This window comes from Hippichthys cyanospilos, chromosome 15 (genome assembly GCF_059441005.1).
Source record: "Hippichthys cyanospilos isolate Australia breed blue-spotted pipefish chromosome 15, RoL_Hcya_1.0, whole genome shotgun sequence".
In the NCBI taxonomy this organism is placed as follows: Eukaryota; Metazoa; Chordata; class Actinopteri; order Syngnathiformes; family Syngnathidae; genus Hippichthys; species Hippichthys cyanospilos.
In genome coordinates this window covers 15,277,501-15,294,523 of record NC_142383.1, presented here as the reverse complement: position 1 = coordinate 15,294,523, position 17,023 = coordinate 15,277,501, and the positions used below count along the sequence as shown (strand labels likewise).

The 17,023-nt window shown below is 41.2% G+C and overlaps 2 protein-coding genes across 3 annotated transcripts; both read right to left on the bottom strand.

Annotated features, from left to right (window-relative positions):
- Window positions 1-8: 8 nt before the first annotated feature.
- Window positions 9-10,443, bottom strand: smad4a (SMAD family member 4a). Of its 2 annotated transcripts, XM_088434290.1 has the most exons (11): window positions 10,281-10,443; window positions 8,133-8,427; window positions 7,869-8,043; window positions 6,974-7,003; window positions 6,686-6,889; window positions 6,514-6,609; window positions 5,264-5,314; window positions 4,997-5,180; window positions 3,771-3,939; window positions 3,564-3,702; window positions 9-2,531 (listed from the first exon to the last, which is right to left on the bottom strand). In XM_088434290.1, the coding sequence occupies exons 2-11, from the start codon at window positions 8,370-8,372 to the stop codon at window positions 2,320-2,322; spliced, it is 1,500 nt and encodes a 499-aa protein (XP_088290416.1). In that variant the 5' UTR covers window positions 8,373-8,427; window positions 10,281-10,443; the 3' UTR covers window positions 9-2,319. The 2 variants fall into 2 exon arrangements, with proteins under 2 accessions (XP_088290416.1, XP_088290417.1); XM_088434291.1 differs by lacking the exon at window positions 10,281-10,443 and having other exon boundaries at window positions 8,173-8,239.
- A 2,478-nt stretch (window positions 10,444-12,921) lies between these two features.
- On the bottom strand, window positions 12,922-15,902 carry bmp10l (bone morphogenetic protein 10, like). Its single transcript, XM_088435374.1, has 2 exons — window positions 15,572-15,902; window positions 12,922-14,384 (listed from the first exon to the last, which is right to left on the bottom strand). Exons 1-2 carry the CDS (start codon window positions 15,900-15,902, stop codon window positions 13,468-13,470), a joined length of 1,248 nt encoding a protein of 415 aa, XP_088291500.1. The 3' UTR covers window positions 12,922-13,467.
- Between the last annotated feature and the right edge of the window lie 1,121 nt (window positions 15,903-17,023).

The window sequence follows — 17,023 nt, the reverse complement described above, 5'->3', positions numbered from 1 at the left end:
CCTGACAGTTAGCCCATGACATTTTATTCATTTTCACCGTTTTCATAACATCATTTGAATTCTGCACGTACTTGATGCAAGTTAAAGCTGGAAGCATTTTTGTAGCAAAAGTAGTAGTAAAATACTGCAAAGCTGTCAGTTCTGAATCCCACATTTTTTTTTAATCGTGTTGAGCGAAAAATAAAAGCAGTTTAAAAAAACAACACTTCAGTAACAATCAGCACAACACTGAAATAACCGCTTTTGCGTGGCTATGGCTTCTACTTCCCATTACATTTCTCTTTGGGATTGTGCGATTTTTTTTTTCTTCCAAATTTCAAGCAGCAAGAAACCAGTGAAGCTAACTCTCAGCTACCGCCATATTTGCGGTTTTAAACTTGATTGTCTTACATTTTGGGCCTTGGGAGTGTTTTTCCGTACAAATAAATGCCGTAATTATGAATGCTTGATTCAAAAGGACAGGTTAAGATTGTTAGTTTACTTATTTAGCCATTTTCACCCGTGCAAAAAAATATTAGTTTGTCTATAATTGATTATCTCGTCGCCGACTCGGTGCGTTTGGTCACGTGACACTCAAGCCGCGTAATCAACGGGGCATGAAAAATATTAACTAATACAAACAAAATATTACTTCTAATGCTGAAAATGGCTAAATAAATAAACTTCCTCTTAGACCACCTACTATAATATTTGTAAATTTGGCAAAAAAAAAAAAATACATCATACAGTAGTCCAACAAAAATTAAACGATCCACACCTGCTGTAGAAAAAAACGTACAAAGCAATACGCCATGTTGACTTTTTGGAAAACATATCCGAAGTTCAAAATACAGAAACGTTTTAACTTTTAAATTAAAATAACTTACTTTAACCTCCATACCTTGGCAACGTCAGAATCCCGGGTGGTTTTTCCACATCCGTGACGTCCATGTATGAGCTAGTTAGCTAACGCTAAGCTAGCATAGGAGCCTTTTTACGGTCCAGCGTGCAAAGTTGCAAACTTTGTTTCGTGTCAGCGTTAATACACTGCCGAAATATACTTTATTGACTGATTGCTTAACAATTTAACATGTAACTCAAGAGTCGGCTAACACATTTCCATTCAAGGTGCACTTCCGGGTGTAGCGTCTTCTTGGCTTCAAACAGCGCGCTTCACGATACGCCGTTCACGTCGTTACGTCACGCACGTTGCCATCCAACAATATTCCTCCCTGACGTTTACGTAATGACGCATTCTGACTCGAATGGGAAAATTCGAATTCGAGGTTGAATTATTCGTTCATGACAGGGAAAAAAAAAATATGGGTGGGACCACGTTTGACTCCACCTACCAAACGTTTGGCTCCGCCCAGGCGATCAAATCTTTTCATCTTAACATTTCATCTTGAGCAGTTTGGGGATATCTTTTTACACTTCTTATTTTCAACACTTTATTCCAAATCAACAATAGCAAATTTCTCAAATGTGCTTTTCACCCAGAATGGATGTCAAAACAGCCATTTGCAATACTGTTAGTGGGCGGAGTCAAACACTTGGGGCTACTTGAGAATCAAATACTGGATATACAGCTGCATCTCTGCAACTTGGAATTTGATGGAAAAACATATTTCAGCAGTTCAATTCAAAAAGTAATTTTACCTGCGAGCCTAATGACAAATTACTTTTTTTTCATAAGACATTTGCAAACAATGAATATTTTTGATGGGGGTGTCCCAATACAACTTTTTCACTTCTGACATACAACACTGCAGCCTTGCGTACAGCACGATACCTATATTGATCCAAAATGATATCATCACCAGTGATAGATGTTTGTTTGTTTTTTTTTAATGTTAATTTTAGAAGAGATTTGATCGTACGAACAAGACAACAGTGAATTAGAGGGAAAAAATGACTAAATGATTTTTCTTTTTTTGTGCCGATATCAGATTGAAATCCTATCACAGTGGGCCCCACTAATTACAGCGTTTTCTGCTGTGTCAATTTAAAATATCGCCCTATTTGTTTGACAATAGATGCAAATTAAATCGATTAATCAATAAAAAAAAGAATAACAACCATAATCATCGGCTGTTTCCCTAATATGACTCATTCACTTTTTGAACTGAACTGCAGAAATAAACGCACCATATTGTCCATGTTTTGATATGCGTGCGCACTTGGTGTCTTCCCTTCATTTCCGAGCGGTCAAAATTCCAACTGGCGTCAATACGCCAAGCGGCCGATCTCCAGTGTACGGCCGCGCTCGTGGCGCCGCCCACTCGCGTCCTCGCCTCCGCTAACCCGATCCCCCCCGAGCTTAGTCCGGCGCGGGCGTATTCAGTCGAGGGGTTGGGGGTCGGCGATGGGCATGGTGTGCAGCACCTCGTCCAGCAGCTGCAGGGCGCGGTGGAGGTGGATCTCGATCCAGCAGGGCGTCTCCTTGATGCTTTGCCGCGGGTAGTCGGGCCCCCAGCCCTTGACGAAGCTCATGCGAAGGATGCAGAGCCGGCGCAGGTCGTCCACGCCGATGCCCGCCGCCGCCGACAAACCTGCGGAGGGAAGGCGGCCGGGCTCGGAAACACAAATTTCAAACAGGCTCATGGGGTAAAAGATCGCGAAACCTGAAGAAAAAGTGTGCGGGAAATAGAAAATGTGTTATGACGTTTTACAACTATTTCAATGGGGCGATAAGTGGAAAAAAAAATCATTTTATTACTTGAAATAAGTAAGTCTAATACTAAATGATAACCATTTTATTTCTGAACCCTGCATTATCAATTTAATAATTAACTGGAAATTTATTTTTTTAATTCTTAAATAATTCCCTAATACCTCGTTTACTTATAATGATAATAAATACAAATATTTAGTCATCAAAAAAACAATAGAAAATGTGTTATGACGTTTTAAAACTATTTCAATGGGGCGATAAGTGGAAAAAAAAATCATTTTATTACTTGAAATAAGTAAGTCTAATACTAAATGATAACCATTTTATTTCTGAACCCTGCATTATCAATTTAATAATTAACTGGAAATTTATTTTTTTAATTCTTAAATAATTCCCTAATACCTCGTTTACTTATAATGATAATAAATACAAATATTTAAAAAAACATTCAAAAAAACGTTAAATGTAGATGGGAATTTTAAAATACCGGTAATACTGTTTTTGTTTCGTACTTGAAATTTTTTAATAAGTTTTAGGTCAAGAAATACATGTTAAATGTAAAATTGCTCATATTAATACTCAAATTAAAATTCAGTCTCCCTTTCTTAAATTATTTGTAATTGAGACACTATTTTATTAAAAAAAAGTTAAATATTATAGTTTAATTATATTGTTTAATTATTCTATTCAACAGAGAATAAAAACTGCTAAATGATAACGCAATAAAAATATTTCTCCCCGTTGAGGAGTAATAATGCATCCATGATTTCTTAGAGGGACAATTTACAATCTGTAGTATGTTAAACAAAAAGTGGCCAAGCACAGAGCCTTGAAGGACACCAAGCGGCATTGTGCACGAATGGAAATGTTTTTAACAATTTTCTTGGACATTTTGGGGACGGGCACTCACTGATGGCAGGAGCGATGCCGCCCACGGAACCCGGGCCAGGTATATTCCCCGCCACCGCCGCCGCCTGGGCCGCCGCCGCCGCCTGGGCGGTGGCCGCCTGCTGCTGCATCTGCCTATGGCACTGTCGCAGGTCGAACACCTGGCAAAGGAGACGGACGCCGGCGGCTTGAGCGAACCTCGGAGAAGGGAGCAGGGCCCCGCTCCCACCTTGATGTAAGCGCTGGGGTAGATCTTGTGCACGGCGTCCCCGGGGGCGCGCCCCGCCTCGCGATCCAGGTAGTAACTCTGCACAAAGACGGCGTGGTCGCTCAAGCAGCGCACCCACACGTCTCCTTCGCCTTTGCACTCCAGCTGCACGCCTTTGCCAATGTGGAGCCTGAGAAGCAAAGCGAAAAATATGTATACTTATCGAACTTCTTGTTTTTATATAGCGTACAAAAAACAAAACAAAAAAATCGTAATAGTTTTAGTTTCTTTAATATGTGGAGCATTTGTCGAGTGGAAGATTGAAAAAAAGTTTTCTTTTAATTAAAAAAAAAAAATACATATATAATGTCCAAACCACTATTTGAACTTCCTGTTTCCATATAGCGTACAGCAATCATAACAAAACAAAAAAAATAGTATGAGTTTTAGTTTCTTTAATATGTGGAGCATTTGTCGAGTGGAAGATTGAAAAGTTTTTTTTTTCCAATTAAAAAAAAAATATATATATATATAATGTCCAAACCACTATTTGAACTTCCTGTTTCCATATAGCGTACAGCAATTAAAAAAAAAAAAAAATATATATATATATATATATATATATATATATATATATATGTAAACATTCCATTTTTTTCGTGAACTTTAAATAAAAATGGTGTCTTTTTTTCTAATCTGTCTAAAGCGCGTCTCACATTATAATAATAAGCGTGAGTTTCTCCGCCAATCAAAATGGTTGGCTAGGCTGGGTGAAGGTTCAGATTGGCTTTCAAGCAACCCGAGGCAGCATCCTGCACAAACAGGCAGGCCTGTTAACTAAAATGGATCTTTGATGTCTTTAGCCACAATTGATTTTCACATTACAGGTCCTTTTAAATCCACGTTTTGTGGTCGGCCTCTTGCGCCGCATGACTTTGAACGTGTATTGGATTGGAAACAACCATAGTTGACACCCACCCGACACACTTAGCTTACCGAGAGGAGTTCTAATTTGCCCATTGCCGTTATCTGCTTCCGACTCTTCACAGCGGCGGTTAAGTGATGATGTGCCATGGATTATTTGTACACTTGCCCGGGGGCGCTCGATAAGGTCGGGCCGGTCGGAAAAAAGCAAGTGGGAAGGCTCTTAAAGACCTTTCGTTCAGACCCGATATTCCTTTTAAATTCCGGGGGGGGAAAAAAAGCAAGTTTGTGACCTTTAAAAGTTGCAGACGGGGCTCAAGCACCTGGCTCTCTCGATGTTTTCCGTCCTGTGCACGTTGCTGAGCTGGCCCAGGCAGAAGCGGTCGCCGCCGGAGGGGTCCACGTAACCGTCCACCGTCACGATCGGGCACGTGGAGGGAACCTTAAAGGTCTCGCCCACTTGGACGTCCATCTCAAAGTACGCGATGGAGCACCAGTATTCTGGAGCTGCCGCCAAGCGGCGGGCGGGGAAAACGGCTTGGTGACATCTCAAGTGTTGCGAGTGGGACACGCTGGAGGTAAAATCTCACCTGGGTGGTTCGATATCGGAGGCTGGAATGCGATTTCGTTGCTGACGGACCCTGTGGGTATCATACAGAAAAGGACATTGTAGTTGTGTTAATTTATGTTACCATTCTACTTAAAACTAAATATGTGCACCGTATTTTCCGCACTATAAGGCGCACCGGATTATAAGGCGCAACCTCAATTAATGACATTTTAAAACGTCTTCCATATATAAGGCGCATCGGATTATAAGGCGCACCCTCAATTAATGACATATTTTACAACTTTTTCGATCACAATACAGTAATACTTAAAGTAATCACAATAATAACTCAAATAATAACTGTAATGTCAAAATGAGCAACCTTGTTCAGCTGTAAACACACAAAAGAAAAAGGTAAAGCTTACTTTATCAGTTCATTCCCCATCTACGAATCCCAATCTCAATATTGAGCCATATATACGGCGCGCCTGATTATAAGGCGCACCATCAGCTTTTTAAAAAAAATTAAGGCTTCTAGGTGCGCCTTACAGTGTGGAAAATACAGTATATGTTTTTTTTTTTTTTCCCAGTTGCCTCATTATAAGGTCTGTGAAAGTCCAAGTCAAAATAACCAAAGGACTAAGGATAACAGCACAATTTATATCCAATTGCTACGTTAGTGTTGAAATTAGCGGACAAAAAAAAACAAATTAATTCGATCAATTTGTCATTTTAAAAATCAAAGATTTGAAATGAGCCAAATCGTGGAATCAATTTTTTTTGCAAAAGTCGAGTGTTTTTAAAGACACAATTACAATACTTACACACTTTCCCTTCTTTACCTTAACGATTGAAAATAAACACATAAATACGATTTCATAACTAGAATGACGAAAGCTACGTTAAAAACGTTTTTGCAATTGAGTGAGCTAATTGTGACATTTAAGAAAGTAATGCATTCGCGAAAACAGATTGAAAATCGGTATATATTATTATTCCACAGGATTTATTTTATTAAAATCATTTATTTATTTATATTAACAAATCAAACCTTTGAATAAATGTTTGCTGTGTTTATGACTTCAATTAAAATCGTAATTGCCCAGAATGACTGGTGGAAATGTAGATTTTATTTTTGGGTCAGTACTAGAAATTACCATTGTTTTGGTTGCCATGGTTACTAAGGCAGTCTTATACTAGCAAAAAAGCTCAAAGTAAAAGCTCGTCGTCCCCGCGAAGCATAATCAATGAAAAATGAACTTTTCCAAATTGACATAAAAATACACGTACAGTAATGTCCCGTGTGAGGCATGGGCGTATGGTGCTGTAGGTGGCCATTTTGATGCGGCGCGAAGCCGCTGTTCCTGTTCCAGTTGCAGGTGGAATCTGGAAACGCAAAAGTTAGCGATGATCATCGGAACCCTTCTTTGGATTTGCGCGGTTGAGAGCCCTCGGGTCTTACTTGAGGGTACCGCGCCAATGGCGGAGAAGGCGGAGGCGGAAGCCGAGCCGCCGCCCTCTGGTGGCGGGAGGAGCGCGGAGCTGCCGAAAGCGTCCGGCGGGCCGGGCCTGGACGGAGGATGCTGGATGGTCTGCAGGTGGCCGTCGGCGCCGGGGAGCGATTGCTGGTTGTCGTAGTCGTACTCGTCTTTTACCATGAGAGGGCCTGGTGAGCGCGAGAGACAACCGCGCTGAAGGGAGGCCAGAAAAATCAACGCGGCGAGCGCTAAGGACGTGTCGAATGACATACCTGTGCTTGAAAGCGTCAGTCCGGAGAGGTCTGCAAAAAAAAAAGAGAGAAAACGCATGGCAGAAATGTTGAGGGAATCCAAACGAGTTCACTGGGTTGGTAACTTAGCAATAGTAATATATTCATTAACAGGCTTCTTTTATTGGACAATATTATATGAATATAAATAAAGAAACATTGGTCATTTTTTTTCCTTCCATTTTTTAGCATATTAAAAAAATATTTCAAGTTTTTTTTTTTAATTCCTATTTTTTTTAAATTCCCTTTTTAAAAAACATTAGCAAAAAGGTTCAAAGTCAATAAGCAAATCCTGTACATAAATACATTAAAATCCAATCTCAGAAAATTAAAAGAAAAAAAGTATTTGAATCTAATATCAGATTTGTTGGGGGTATTATTAAATAAACACATTTACACTTTACAAAAAGACCTGGGAAGACAAAGAAAAAAAAAAACGTCCGTTTTTTTGGTCGATTGTTTTTCCAACTGATTTTTTTTCGGGATATTAACACATTACAAGCTTACAGATAATATTCAAACATTCCTCTCATAAAACGAACTGTGGGAAAGCCAGAAATAAATTAATTAATTAATTGAAGGCCTGCTACTGCGCGCGAACAACAAATAAGACAATACCTTAAAAACTTACAATTGTAGCTATTAGTACTTAAAATATCCTGCAGCTACTTTTTGAGCATTCTGCCACTTTTGCTTAGTTTTCAAATCTTCGATTTTTAAAATAATGAATTATGGTCATATATCATGGTCATATAAATCAGAAGATGTTTCCAAATTTTTGACTGGTACTGTAAAAAATGAACATGATGGATTTTCCTTGCTCTTCCATCAATATTCAGGCAATTGGCTGGATTTTCTTTTTTTTCGTGCAATTTACCTATGCCTGGCGAGACCACTCTCTCGTAGTGATAGGGATTGACGCAAACGTTGTCACATTTGAGGTCGAAGGCATACTGGCAGTATTTGACGTGTTTTAACTCGTTCTTGTGCAGGTCGGGCCACCGCCACAGTCGCGCATAGACCACATGCGGGAAGCCTTTCCGCCCCGCCACCTAAAACAAAAACATCCGTGTTGCAATTCGTATATATATAAAAAAAAAAAACGCCGCAATGCGAATGCTTTATTGTATACGATCGCGACCTGCAGGCGGCCGTCCAAAGTGCGCTGTATGGTCACGCACTTGCTGGGATGCGCTCCGTTGGTGGTGATGGCGGCGATGAGGGAGTCCAGCTCGTCCTTCTTCTCCTTCAGCTTCTTGACCAGGCTCTCGATGGCTCGCTTGGCGAAGCTCTCGCTCTCGCCGCCTTGCCTGTGGCACATCAGGCTGTGCACGATGCTGAGGCAGGCGTCGTTGCTCGTGGGCGCGTTGGCGATGGACATCCTGCTCCTCGGGTTTCGGCCTCCGGGGAGGCGTTACCGTCGATATAAAGCGGGGCTGGAAAAAAGAGATGCCGTGAATTATTTATATGTCATTCTGGCATACAAAGGATGAACAGTTTGTGAAATCCTACTAATTACTCCGCACACAGAAAAAAAACGGGCTATGACTATTCATTTTTTTAATATCCTAAAGTTGAGAGTGAGTTTATTTTTTTTTTAACATCTGAACGTGAATTCAAGTGAGTGGATATGACTTTACATGTGAATTTTTAGACACAGCCAAAATCTGCTTAGCAATCAAGATTAGCATTAGGATGCTAGCCAGTCAACAAACACTAACTACCATTTAGTTCACACATTATATGTACATTATACATGTAAAAGTGTCCTTAAACTCAATTACAGACAATGCTTGAAAAATATACCATGAATATGCAGCCTGTTGTTGGCTACAATGAGGTCAATGACTTCCTGTTGTTCTTCCTTTTCTTCTTGACGAGCAGACTGGTCATGTTTCATGCTTGACTGCCCCCTACTGGTTAAAATTTGACCAGCTAAAATTGAGCCACTGATTGTTTGTAGTCACATGTTAAATCTAGCCTTTTGAGATGTTCTCGACTTCATTTTGGGATGCAACATACTGTCAATACTGAAAGCCTGTTAACTACTAAATCAGTGTGTCTAAGCAGACAAATAGCATCCGCCATTAGGCCTCTACAGAAAGCACCAAAGACAAAAGCAATGGAGCCCTTTGTCAAGACAGTCTTTGCATATGACTTTTTTTCCCCTGAAGTACTGTTGTGATTTGCCTTTCTCACTTTGCAATCGTTTAACACGACTTTATATGAGAAAAGATCCCAAATTTGTCCCATCCCCAATTTTTTTGGAGGAGTCTTCGCGCTTGTAACTGCATACATCAGCAAAAAATGTCCGTGTAAAACAAAGTGGTGCAAACATTGCTCCGAGGGAGCTTCGAGAGGGATAATTTGGTCAAACTATTTTTAAAGTCGACGTACCCCTCTTGGTCAACTTCCCCCCCAGCACCATTCAAACGCTAACAAATTGTTAGCCTCTTGTGGGGGTTGATGCTGAAGAACACGGGCAAGTAAGCTTATCAAGATGAGACAAACTGACATCTGATCGACTCCAAAAGTAGGATGGGTTTGAAATTTGAAACTACATATTTTTGCTTCTCGTAAACGCACATACTTGTGGGCTAATAGTTAAAACTACTTTTAAGGTATAAAACTGGGATAAGCCCTCGGTCTCTTGCTCCCAAAAATAACAAGACTTTACTGTATTGCAAAAGAAGTAGTAATTTTCTCTCTGACAGTGTCGATCAATAATGCGCATTGTCTTTATGCATTTACTGACCTTCTTCTCCTGTAGCGTGACTTACAATTAAACTGAATTAAAGTATAATTACAAGAAGACATATTTGTATAGGCAGTTTTTGAAGAGCTCTTGCACAAGACAGATGTACCTAATGAAGTGTCCTTTGTTTACAGTAATACATCACGCATGTTTACTAAATATTCATTTCCAAACATTTCACGTAACGCGCTGTAGCGCACTATACTTATACATATAACTATTGCCAATTTTATTTTACACAATTATTGGACTTTGAATTTTAAAAGTTTTAGACATATTAATTAGCTCGCAAAGTGACAAGCTTGCTAAGGCCTGAGTTGATTTATAATAACCCAAATTGAGTTGTAAAATAAAACCCACGCCGAATACAAACCGAATCATGAAATTACAGCCTTATTGTCTTTAAACATACCTCCGCCCCAAAAGAAGCGCAAAAACAGGTAGTTTTTACATTTCTGATAGGGGTGTTGCAGTATAGCGTTTAGCTAGCTAGCAGAGGGCAGAAAGTCTAAAAGTAACTTCGAAGTCACTAACCTTTTTTTCGGTGACGGTCTTTCGCAGCCCATTTAGTGCATGGCTGTTGTTTCGAGTGTCCTGAGTGCGGTTTATCCGTCGCCGAGCGTGCAAACGGCGACGCGTACGAGAGATCGGTGAAGCTAACAGCGGCACGTTTGCCAAGCTAGCAAAGTAGCAGCAAGGAAAATAAACAAATTCCTCCCCGCCCCACAAGCGTCAATAATGCGCATGCGTCAACACCCCTAAAAAAAATCTTAAAAACAAGTTTGTTTGTTTTTTTTTTTTTTTACGAAGTAACTTGTAAAGACTTACAAATAGATTATCGATTGTTTTCTTTACAGATAATGAGAAAATAAATGTTGTAATTTGGAAAAAAAAAGTAAGACTCCTTCCTGTTTCCATGTCAACGAATCATGGAAAATGAAGTCAGAACTTAGTGAGTTGAACATTCTGGCAGCGCGTTTTCTAAGTGAGACGATGACATATGTTGTGACAAATGATTTTCACTTTTACGATGAAGAAAGTTTTGCAAAAAAAAAAGAAAATTCCTCAGATTCAACAATTGAAAGCAAATGCTCACTCGCTTGACTGGAGATGCATTCAATGACCACTCACACAGCACGAGACGTCAAATTTCAAAAGAAATACTAATTCAAAGCAACAAGCAGCAATGACTAGTTTGAGAGCACATTGCATGGGGTACGTGGAAACATTTTATTCATGTATTTGACAAACCCAAATCAAAACAGTCACGTGTCAGCTCAAGTTGCAGGGACGATGGATGCAAATTTTACTACAGTGCCACAACAAAGTTGAATTTTGGCGAGTGCATTGGCCAGTTTAGTACTGTTGAACTGTTATTCAAGCTAGCATTTAGCATTAGCTGAAATAATTACCCAACTGCTGGTCACTAGCTTGATTTGTAAATAAAAAAAAAATGAATGAATGGCAAGGTTCATTTTCAGCTAGCTTGTCGTGTCCCAGATTTAATTCTTGAATTAATTTTATCTATCATTTATACGTCTTGGATTGAGATTAAATACTCATTGACATCCACTTGGCCGACTGCAGTGCTTCTCCATTATATTTTGCCAAGGAACAACAAAACGTTTCACCCCCCACTCGACGCGCTAATATAAATAAGATTACTATCCGTAAAAATTGTGTAAGTATACCTAAACGTAACATTAACAAAAGAAAAAAAGCAAATATTTTAATTATTTTTTACAGTGTTTATACGGGTTACAGCTTAGTCTAAAACTGAAAAAAAAATAACCAAGTGGATAAAAGTGCCTGAAACTGCAAAAAAATGATGAAAATCATTATTTTTAATTACAGTTCACGTGACAAAAACGAAGCCTTTTTCCCGGGGTCGTCCGCCCCACTATTTTAGAAGCACTGGCCTACTGGAAGTACCACACTAATCCTCAATTGTTTCCACTGTGTTATTCCACCATTACTCTTATCTACTTCCGACTGTTAACAGCCCGAGTGAAGCGATGCCTCATATTGTATTTTTTTTCCATCCGTACAGTCGCCGAGCCGGGGGGGCCTCGATAAGGTTGTTGCGGCGCCCGGGCGGAGTCAGAAAAAGTAAGCGCGAGGGCTCCGAGGTCAAGCCGACGCTGGCGATGGGGACCAGGAATCTGACACCACCCTCTCACAAAGGTTGCCACTTGGAGCGGCGTCCCGGCCTGAGTGACGGCCCACAAGACTCCAGGCTCTGACACCTCGTTATCGCCGTGGCATGGCAGCGGGCAGAGAGGCCCGTCAGGCATGTGATGCAAGAAGGGGTGGAGGGGATTAAGGTTGTCGATAGATAAATTCTATCAAATCTATTTACAGTAGTGTGTTTTTTTTCCCCGTATTTTATAATGCTATAATAGGGAAAATCAAGGACAGGAATCAACGGCGGTAGAAGAATTGAACTGATGACGTGTGCGTCAAAAGTGCATTTTCCGCAAAGGAAAGGGAGTTTTCAGCCGTCATCGTGTTCGTCAATAACGGGCGCCGTTAACAACGAACCAGAAACATTTTTGTTTTCCCACCGATTGGTGATGAAAGGGTAAATAAAACGGGGATACAATTATATGACGGGTTGACGAAACTGACGATTGGTTCTGCTTAAAAAAACCATCATGAAAGGGGGCCTCGTTGTAGGAAAATTAACGGACCAGCAAAAAATTTGTGAAAAGCCCATCTATTGAACATAATTCCCCCAAGCCTTTACTAGGCCGCCCATTTCATGAAATTTGGTTCTTGTAATGAATCTCATAAGATTGTTCTAGTGTACATCCACAAAGGCAGTTATTTTCAAATCGAAAATATAACGTCACGCAAAATTGATACGCATTTAGTTCCATAATCTATCTAACCATTTCTGATACTTTTTATTCGGTATTGGTGGGTATACCAGCGCTATATAAAGCGCTATATAAGTGATAGTCCGTTTACCATTTACCATTTACCAATACCGGACGGCGTTACTACCGTTTATTATATATTGGTAAGTCTTTGAAATGATCTTTCTTCTAGCAAATGTTTAGGTATCAAAAGTATTTGAGGAATCGGTACTAAGTTTTGGTGACTACTTAAGAATTCGATACTGGGACAAGTATCGATCTGAAAGAAAGTAGCATCAAATATCTTTTACTTTTACAATGTGAGGACTGACAAAAACTGTCAATTCATGGAAAAAAATGTCCAAATTCTGGAGGTTTTTGACCCAATGCCGGCGATGTGTAAAACAATAAATCATTTTTGGGATAATCACATTGAATACTTACCTAACGGTGGGTGGTCGAGAATCAGCGGTCTATGCGTATGAAATATAACAAAGTTGTATCCTGCTATAACATTTACATAACATTAAATATACTGTACTCACAATTGGTGGATTTGCAATGATATCATTTACGCCAATTATACTTGGTTAACCCTCGTGCAGTATTGAAAGCATTGAAAGAAGACAGCAGGGAGCTGAAATTTCACCCGGGTGACAACAACATGTCCAATTTCCAATTGGCACGACCACTTAGCTATCACGCTGGCTTGAATGCCGCGAGAACGCGTGGAAGAAAATGACCCCACAATGATCGAAATACAACGCAAGGGTTAAAGCGTGACTATGCGTGGATACAACAAGCACACGTTCGAATCCATCGGTGCCCAGTCTCTATCTCTGTGAGTGTACGCGTGTGCGTCACTATCTACAGCCACACTCTGCCACGACCATGCCCTCGTATTTGTGGTTGAAGGTGATCACCCCGTTATCGTAATAAAGGAGCGAAATGGGCTCCAGCTTAGTGGGTACGCAGCAGGCACGCGATGCCCTCTCCGGACTCTTAACGCTCAGCAGTGTCTGCACGATGGCGTGTTTGGTGGGCGAGACCTCCGAGGTCATGGGCGGGCCGCACACTCCGTTGCACATGTAGGCTTCGTAGCCCACCGGCTGGATGATCCACGTATCCCAGCCGATGTCTTTAAAATCCACGAAGAGCGGAGTTCTCTTACAGGTTTCGCCCTTGGCGGCGCGGCGGATCCGTGCGGGGGTTTCGTAGATAAGCTTCGGCTCGTCCGCGTCGTGGTTAACGAACGGTCGGAAGGGATTCTCGGGACGGTTATCCCGTTTGTTGGCTTCGTCCGAGAAAACGATGATCACGGCGTTGTGTTTGGCGTTTCGATCCAGGTCGACCGAGGCGGCGCCCTCGTCCCGCGCGACCGCCTCCTCGGGCCCCAAGATGGCGATGCGGACCTCCAGCTTGTGCGCGGCTTGGCCGTACTTCCGCCAGAGTGCGAGCGAATGAGTCAAATCCAAGGTCACCGAGTTGTTATCTTTGACGCGGATGCGCGTGGTCACCAGTTCCTCCGGATCCTCGGAGTCCTCCTCTTGATCCCGTCTTCTCACCTCTTTCCCGACCTCCCTGGTCCAAACGACGCCATCGTGCACCTTGTAAATGGTCACCTTGCACTCAAGGCCGCCTAAGGGTCGTCGGGCTTTCTGGACCAGGGTGAAAAGGCGAAGCTCGGCTCTGGTGATGTGCTCGTGCTCGGGCACCGAGATGTTGAAGAGCAAGGGATAACTCCTTACACCCCTGCCGGTCACCACCGAGGGAGAAGAATCTGGAAAAATATATAAATATATATATATGGTGTCTCTTCAGGACAGGAGTGACCAAGTCCGGTCCTTGAGAGTCACAATCCAGGCTGTTTTGGATGTTCCCCTCCACAAACACACCTGATTCAAATCAGTGTCGTTATCAGGATTCTGTAAAGCATGCTGATGAGCTAATCGTTTTAATCAAGTGTGTTGGTTTGAGGGAAACATCAAAAACAGGCTGGACTGTGGCTCTCGAGGACCGGACTTGGCCACCTTTGTCCTAGAAGAACTGTGACTGTATTTGCAATTCTAGAGTTTGGTTTTAAGGACTTATACTACCGATATTACTGATAATTCAGGGAACCTTTTGGGGTTCAATAATTTTTCCATCGAGTGGTACCCTCAAAAAGTCAAGAGTTCACGAGGGTCTTTGTGTCCAAGTTTTTCTTTGCAATGCACCTGATTCAAATGATTAGCTCATCAGCAAGCTCTGCAGGAGCTTCGTAATGATCGTGACCATTTGAAAACACCCAGAACAAGGGCCATTGTGGACTAGAGTTTGACACTTCGGGACAAACAGGATTATTATAACAGGGGTGTTCAAACCCGGTCCTCGAGGGCTCGTATTTTCCAGGTTTCTCACCTGACACACCATGAGCAAACTCAGCAGAAGCCTGAAAAGGATCCTGATTATTTTAATCAGGTATGTTGGGGTGACAAAACCGGAAAACATGCAGGATACCGACCCTAGATGATGAAGTTTGGACATCCCTGCACGAGAAGAACCGTGACTATTCTCAATTGTGGATTTTGGTAATCGGGACATACTGAGAGTTCAGTGAACATTTTTGGCTACAATGACGTCTCCATGGGGTCGTACCCTCAAAGAAGTCAAATAGAGTCTATCTTTAATCGCTGAGAAACCTTTTAAAGAAGAAAAGTTTTTGTAAGAAAGACCTGTGACATTTTTTACCGTGGTAACGTACCCCTTGGATCGAAGGGCGCGATCCAATTTAGCTTCTCAATGACCAGTTTGCAAAACTTTGGAACAGATCAGGGACAACCAAGTAAAGCACGGTGCAGTATTCTAGAAATACCGAGAGGTACCTCCTCCAGAGTATAAGAAAAACTTTAACCTTTACAGAGAATTTTTCAAAAAATGTAAGCAATATCCACGTTATAAAGCATAGAATGAGGTGCGGGTGTGTACCTTGGTTCTTGAAACTGCGCACGATATTGGCGGAGGGGACGGCCGTGCGGTCCTTGGCGAATCGCTCAAAGAGTTCCAGCATGTACTCGGCCGGCTCCTTGGGAGAAGCCGAGGACCTCTGTTCCGGTTGCCTCTGCCCCGTGAGGTTCAACGTGGACAGAAAGTGGCTGAGAAAGTCCTGCGCATCCCGCGGCGCGTTGTCACGCGCATCTCCGACGAGGGGAGGCCTTCGGGGACGACTCCGGGTCGGCCTGACGGGACCGCTCAAGCTCAAGGCGGTCAACGTGACCAGGGAGACACTCAAGGAGAGGATCAGGGACTCCGGGGTCATGGCGTAAGGTTATCCAAAAAGTAGCGGGTGACAAGATGCGAGCGGAAGGATTCAAACAAGGTTGGCGTCCGGGCCCAGACGAGACAAAGCAGCTTTGCCCTTGTCGATGGCGTGCTTTGGTTCTGAGGGCAGGGCCGCGTTGTCCAATGCGTGCTGCTGACATGTTTGGAGATGTCACCGGGGTCCTGCCCGGCCCTCCTCTAAAACACGCCAACCCACCCCCTTGCACGCCACTTACGCCTGTCCACCTCTTACCTTCCACGTTTGAACCCTCCTTGCAATGACGTTGAATTCACATTCCGGCAAGAGCATTTTTTTTTTTTTTTTGTCCTGCATATCATTCCAAATCCGGACAAAAATTATGAGTCTACTTAGGATGTAATTTAAGGCAGTCAAAAAAAAAAAAAATGGTTTTCAGCATGTGTTGCCATCTAGTGGTGAATGGTGATATTACAACTTAAGATTGCTTGTTGCCTGCTTATTCTCAGATTGGCATTTTAAATCGTATATTCATATGCTTTTTTCTCAATTTTTATCTTCATATAGCATTTTGGATTTTTTTGTTTTTTTTTATTTTGAGATCACTAATTACTAATAATTCATGAAAAACGTCTATTGAATGTTTAGCAGTGATTTTTCAAGAATATTGGGGGTTTGGAAAAAAAACATTAAAAACAGTTTTTCAAAAAAGTTATAGAGTCAACCCTGCATACTCAGTTTCCTTCAGATTCACGAATATTTTTTTTCATACAGTATTATTATTATTATTACAGTATTGTAATTATTATTTATTATTACTGTTAAATTACTATTACTTTCTTAATTTATTTCACATATATAAAAAGCTTATATTTGTACATATATATATTATATATATATATATATATATATATATATATATATATATATATATATATATATATATATATATGTGTATATAACATGCCATATTATTCCAAACTTTTTTTTAATTAGTCCAGGGGCTGCACGCTTAAAAAGATTTTAGCCGTACTAGAATTCATCGTAATAATAATCTATATTTAATTTAATTATGATTTTACCTTTATGTCTAGCAAAGGTTTGTCAGTTACTATGACACGTTAGCGCTTAGCATTTCCCAT

Excerpts from the sequence above, each read along its gene's own strand:
- smad4a (XM_088434290.1), bottom strand. The coding sequence starts at position 8,372 with ATGTCCATCGCCAACGCGCCCACGAGCAACGACGCCTGCCTCAGCATC. Across the intron at positions 5,181-5,263 it reads TCCGATATCGAACCACCCAG|CTCCAGAATACTGGTGCTCC; the intron begins GTGAGATTTTAC and ends GCTTGGCGGCAG. Across the intron at positions 2,532-3,563 it reads CGGCATCGCTCCTGCCATCA|GTTTGTCGGCGGCGGCGGGC; the intron begins GTGAGTGCCCGT and ends TTCCCTCCGCAG.
- bmp10l (XM_088435374.1), bottom strand. The coding sequence starts at position 15,902 with ATGACCCCGGAGTCCCTGATCCTCTCCTTGAGTGTCTCCCTGGTCACG. Across the intron at positions 14,385-15,571 it reads GCGCAGTTTCAAGAACCAAG|ATTCTTCTCCCTCGGTGGTG; the intron begins GTACACACCCGC and ends ATATTTTTCCAG.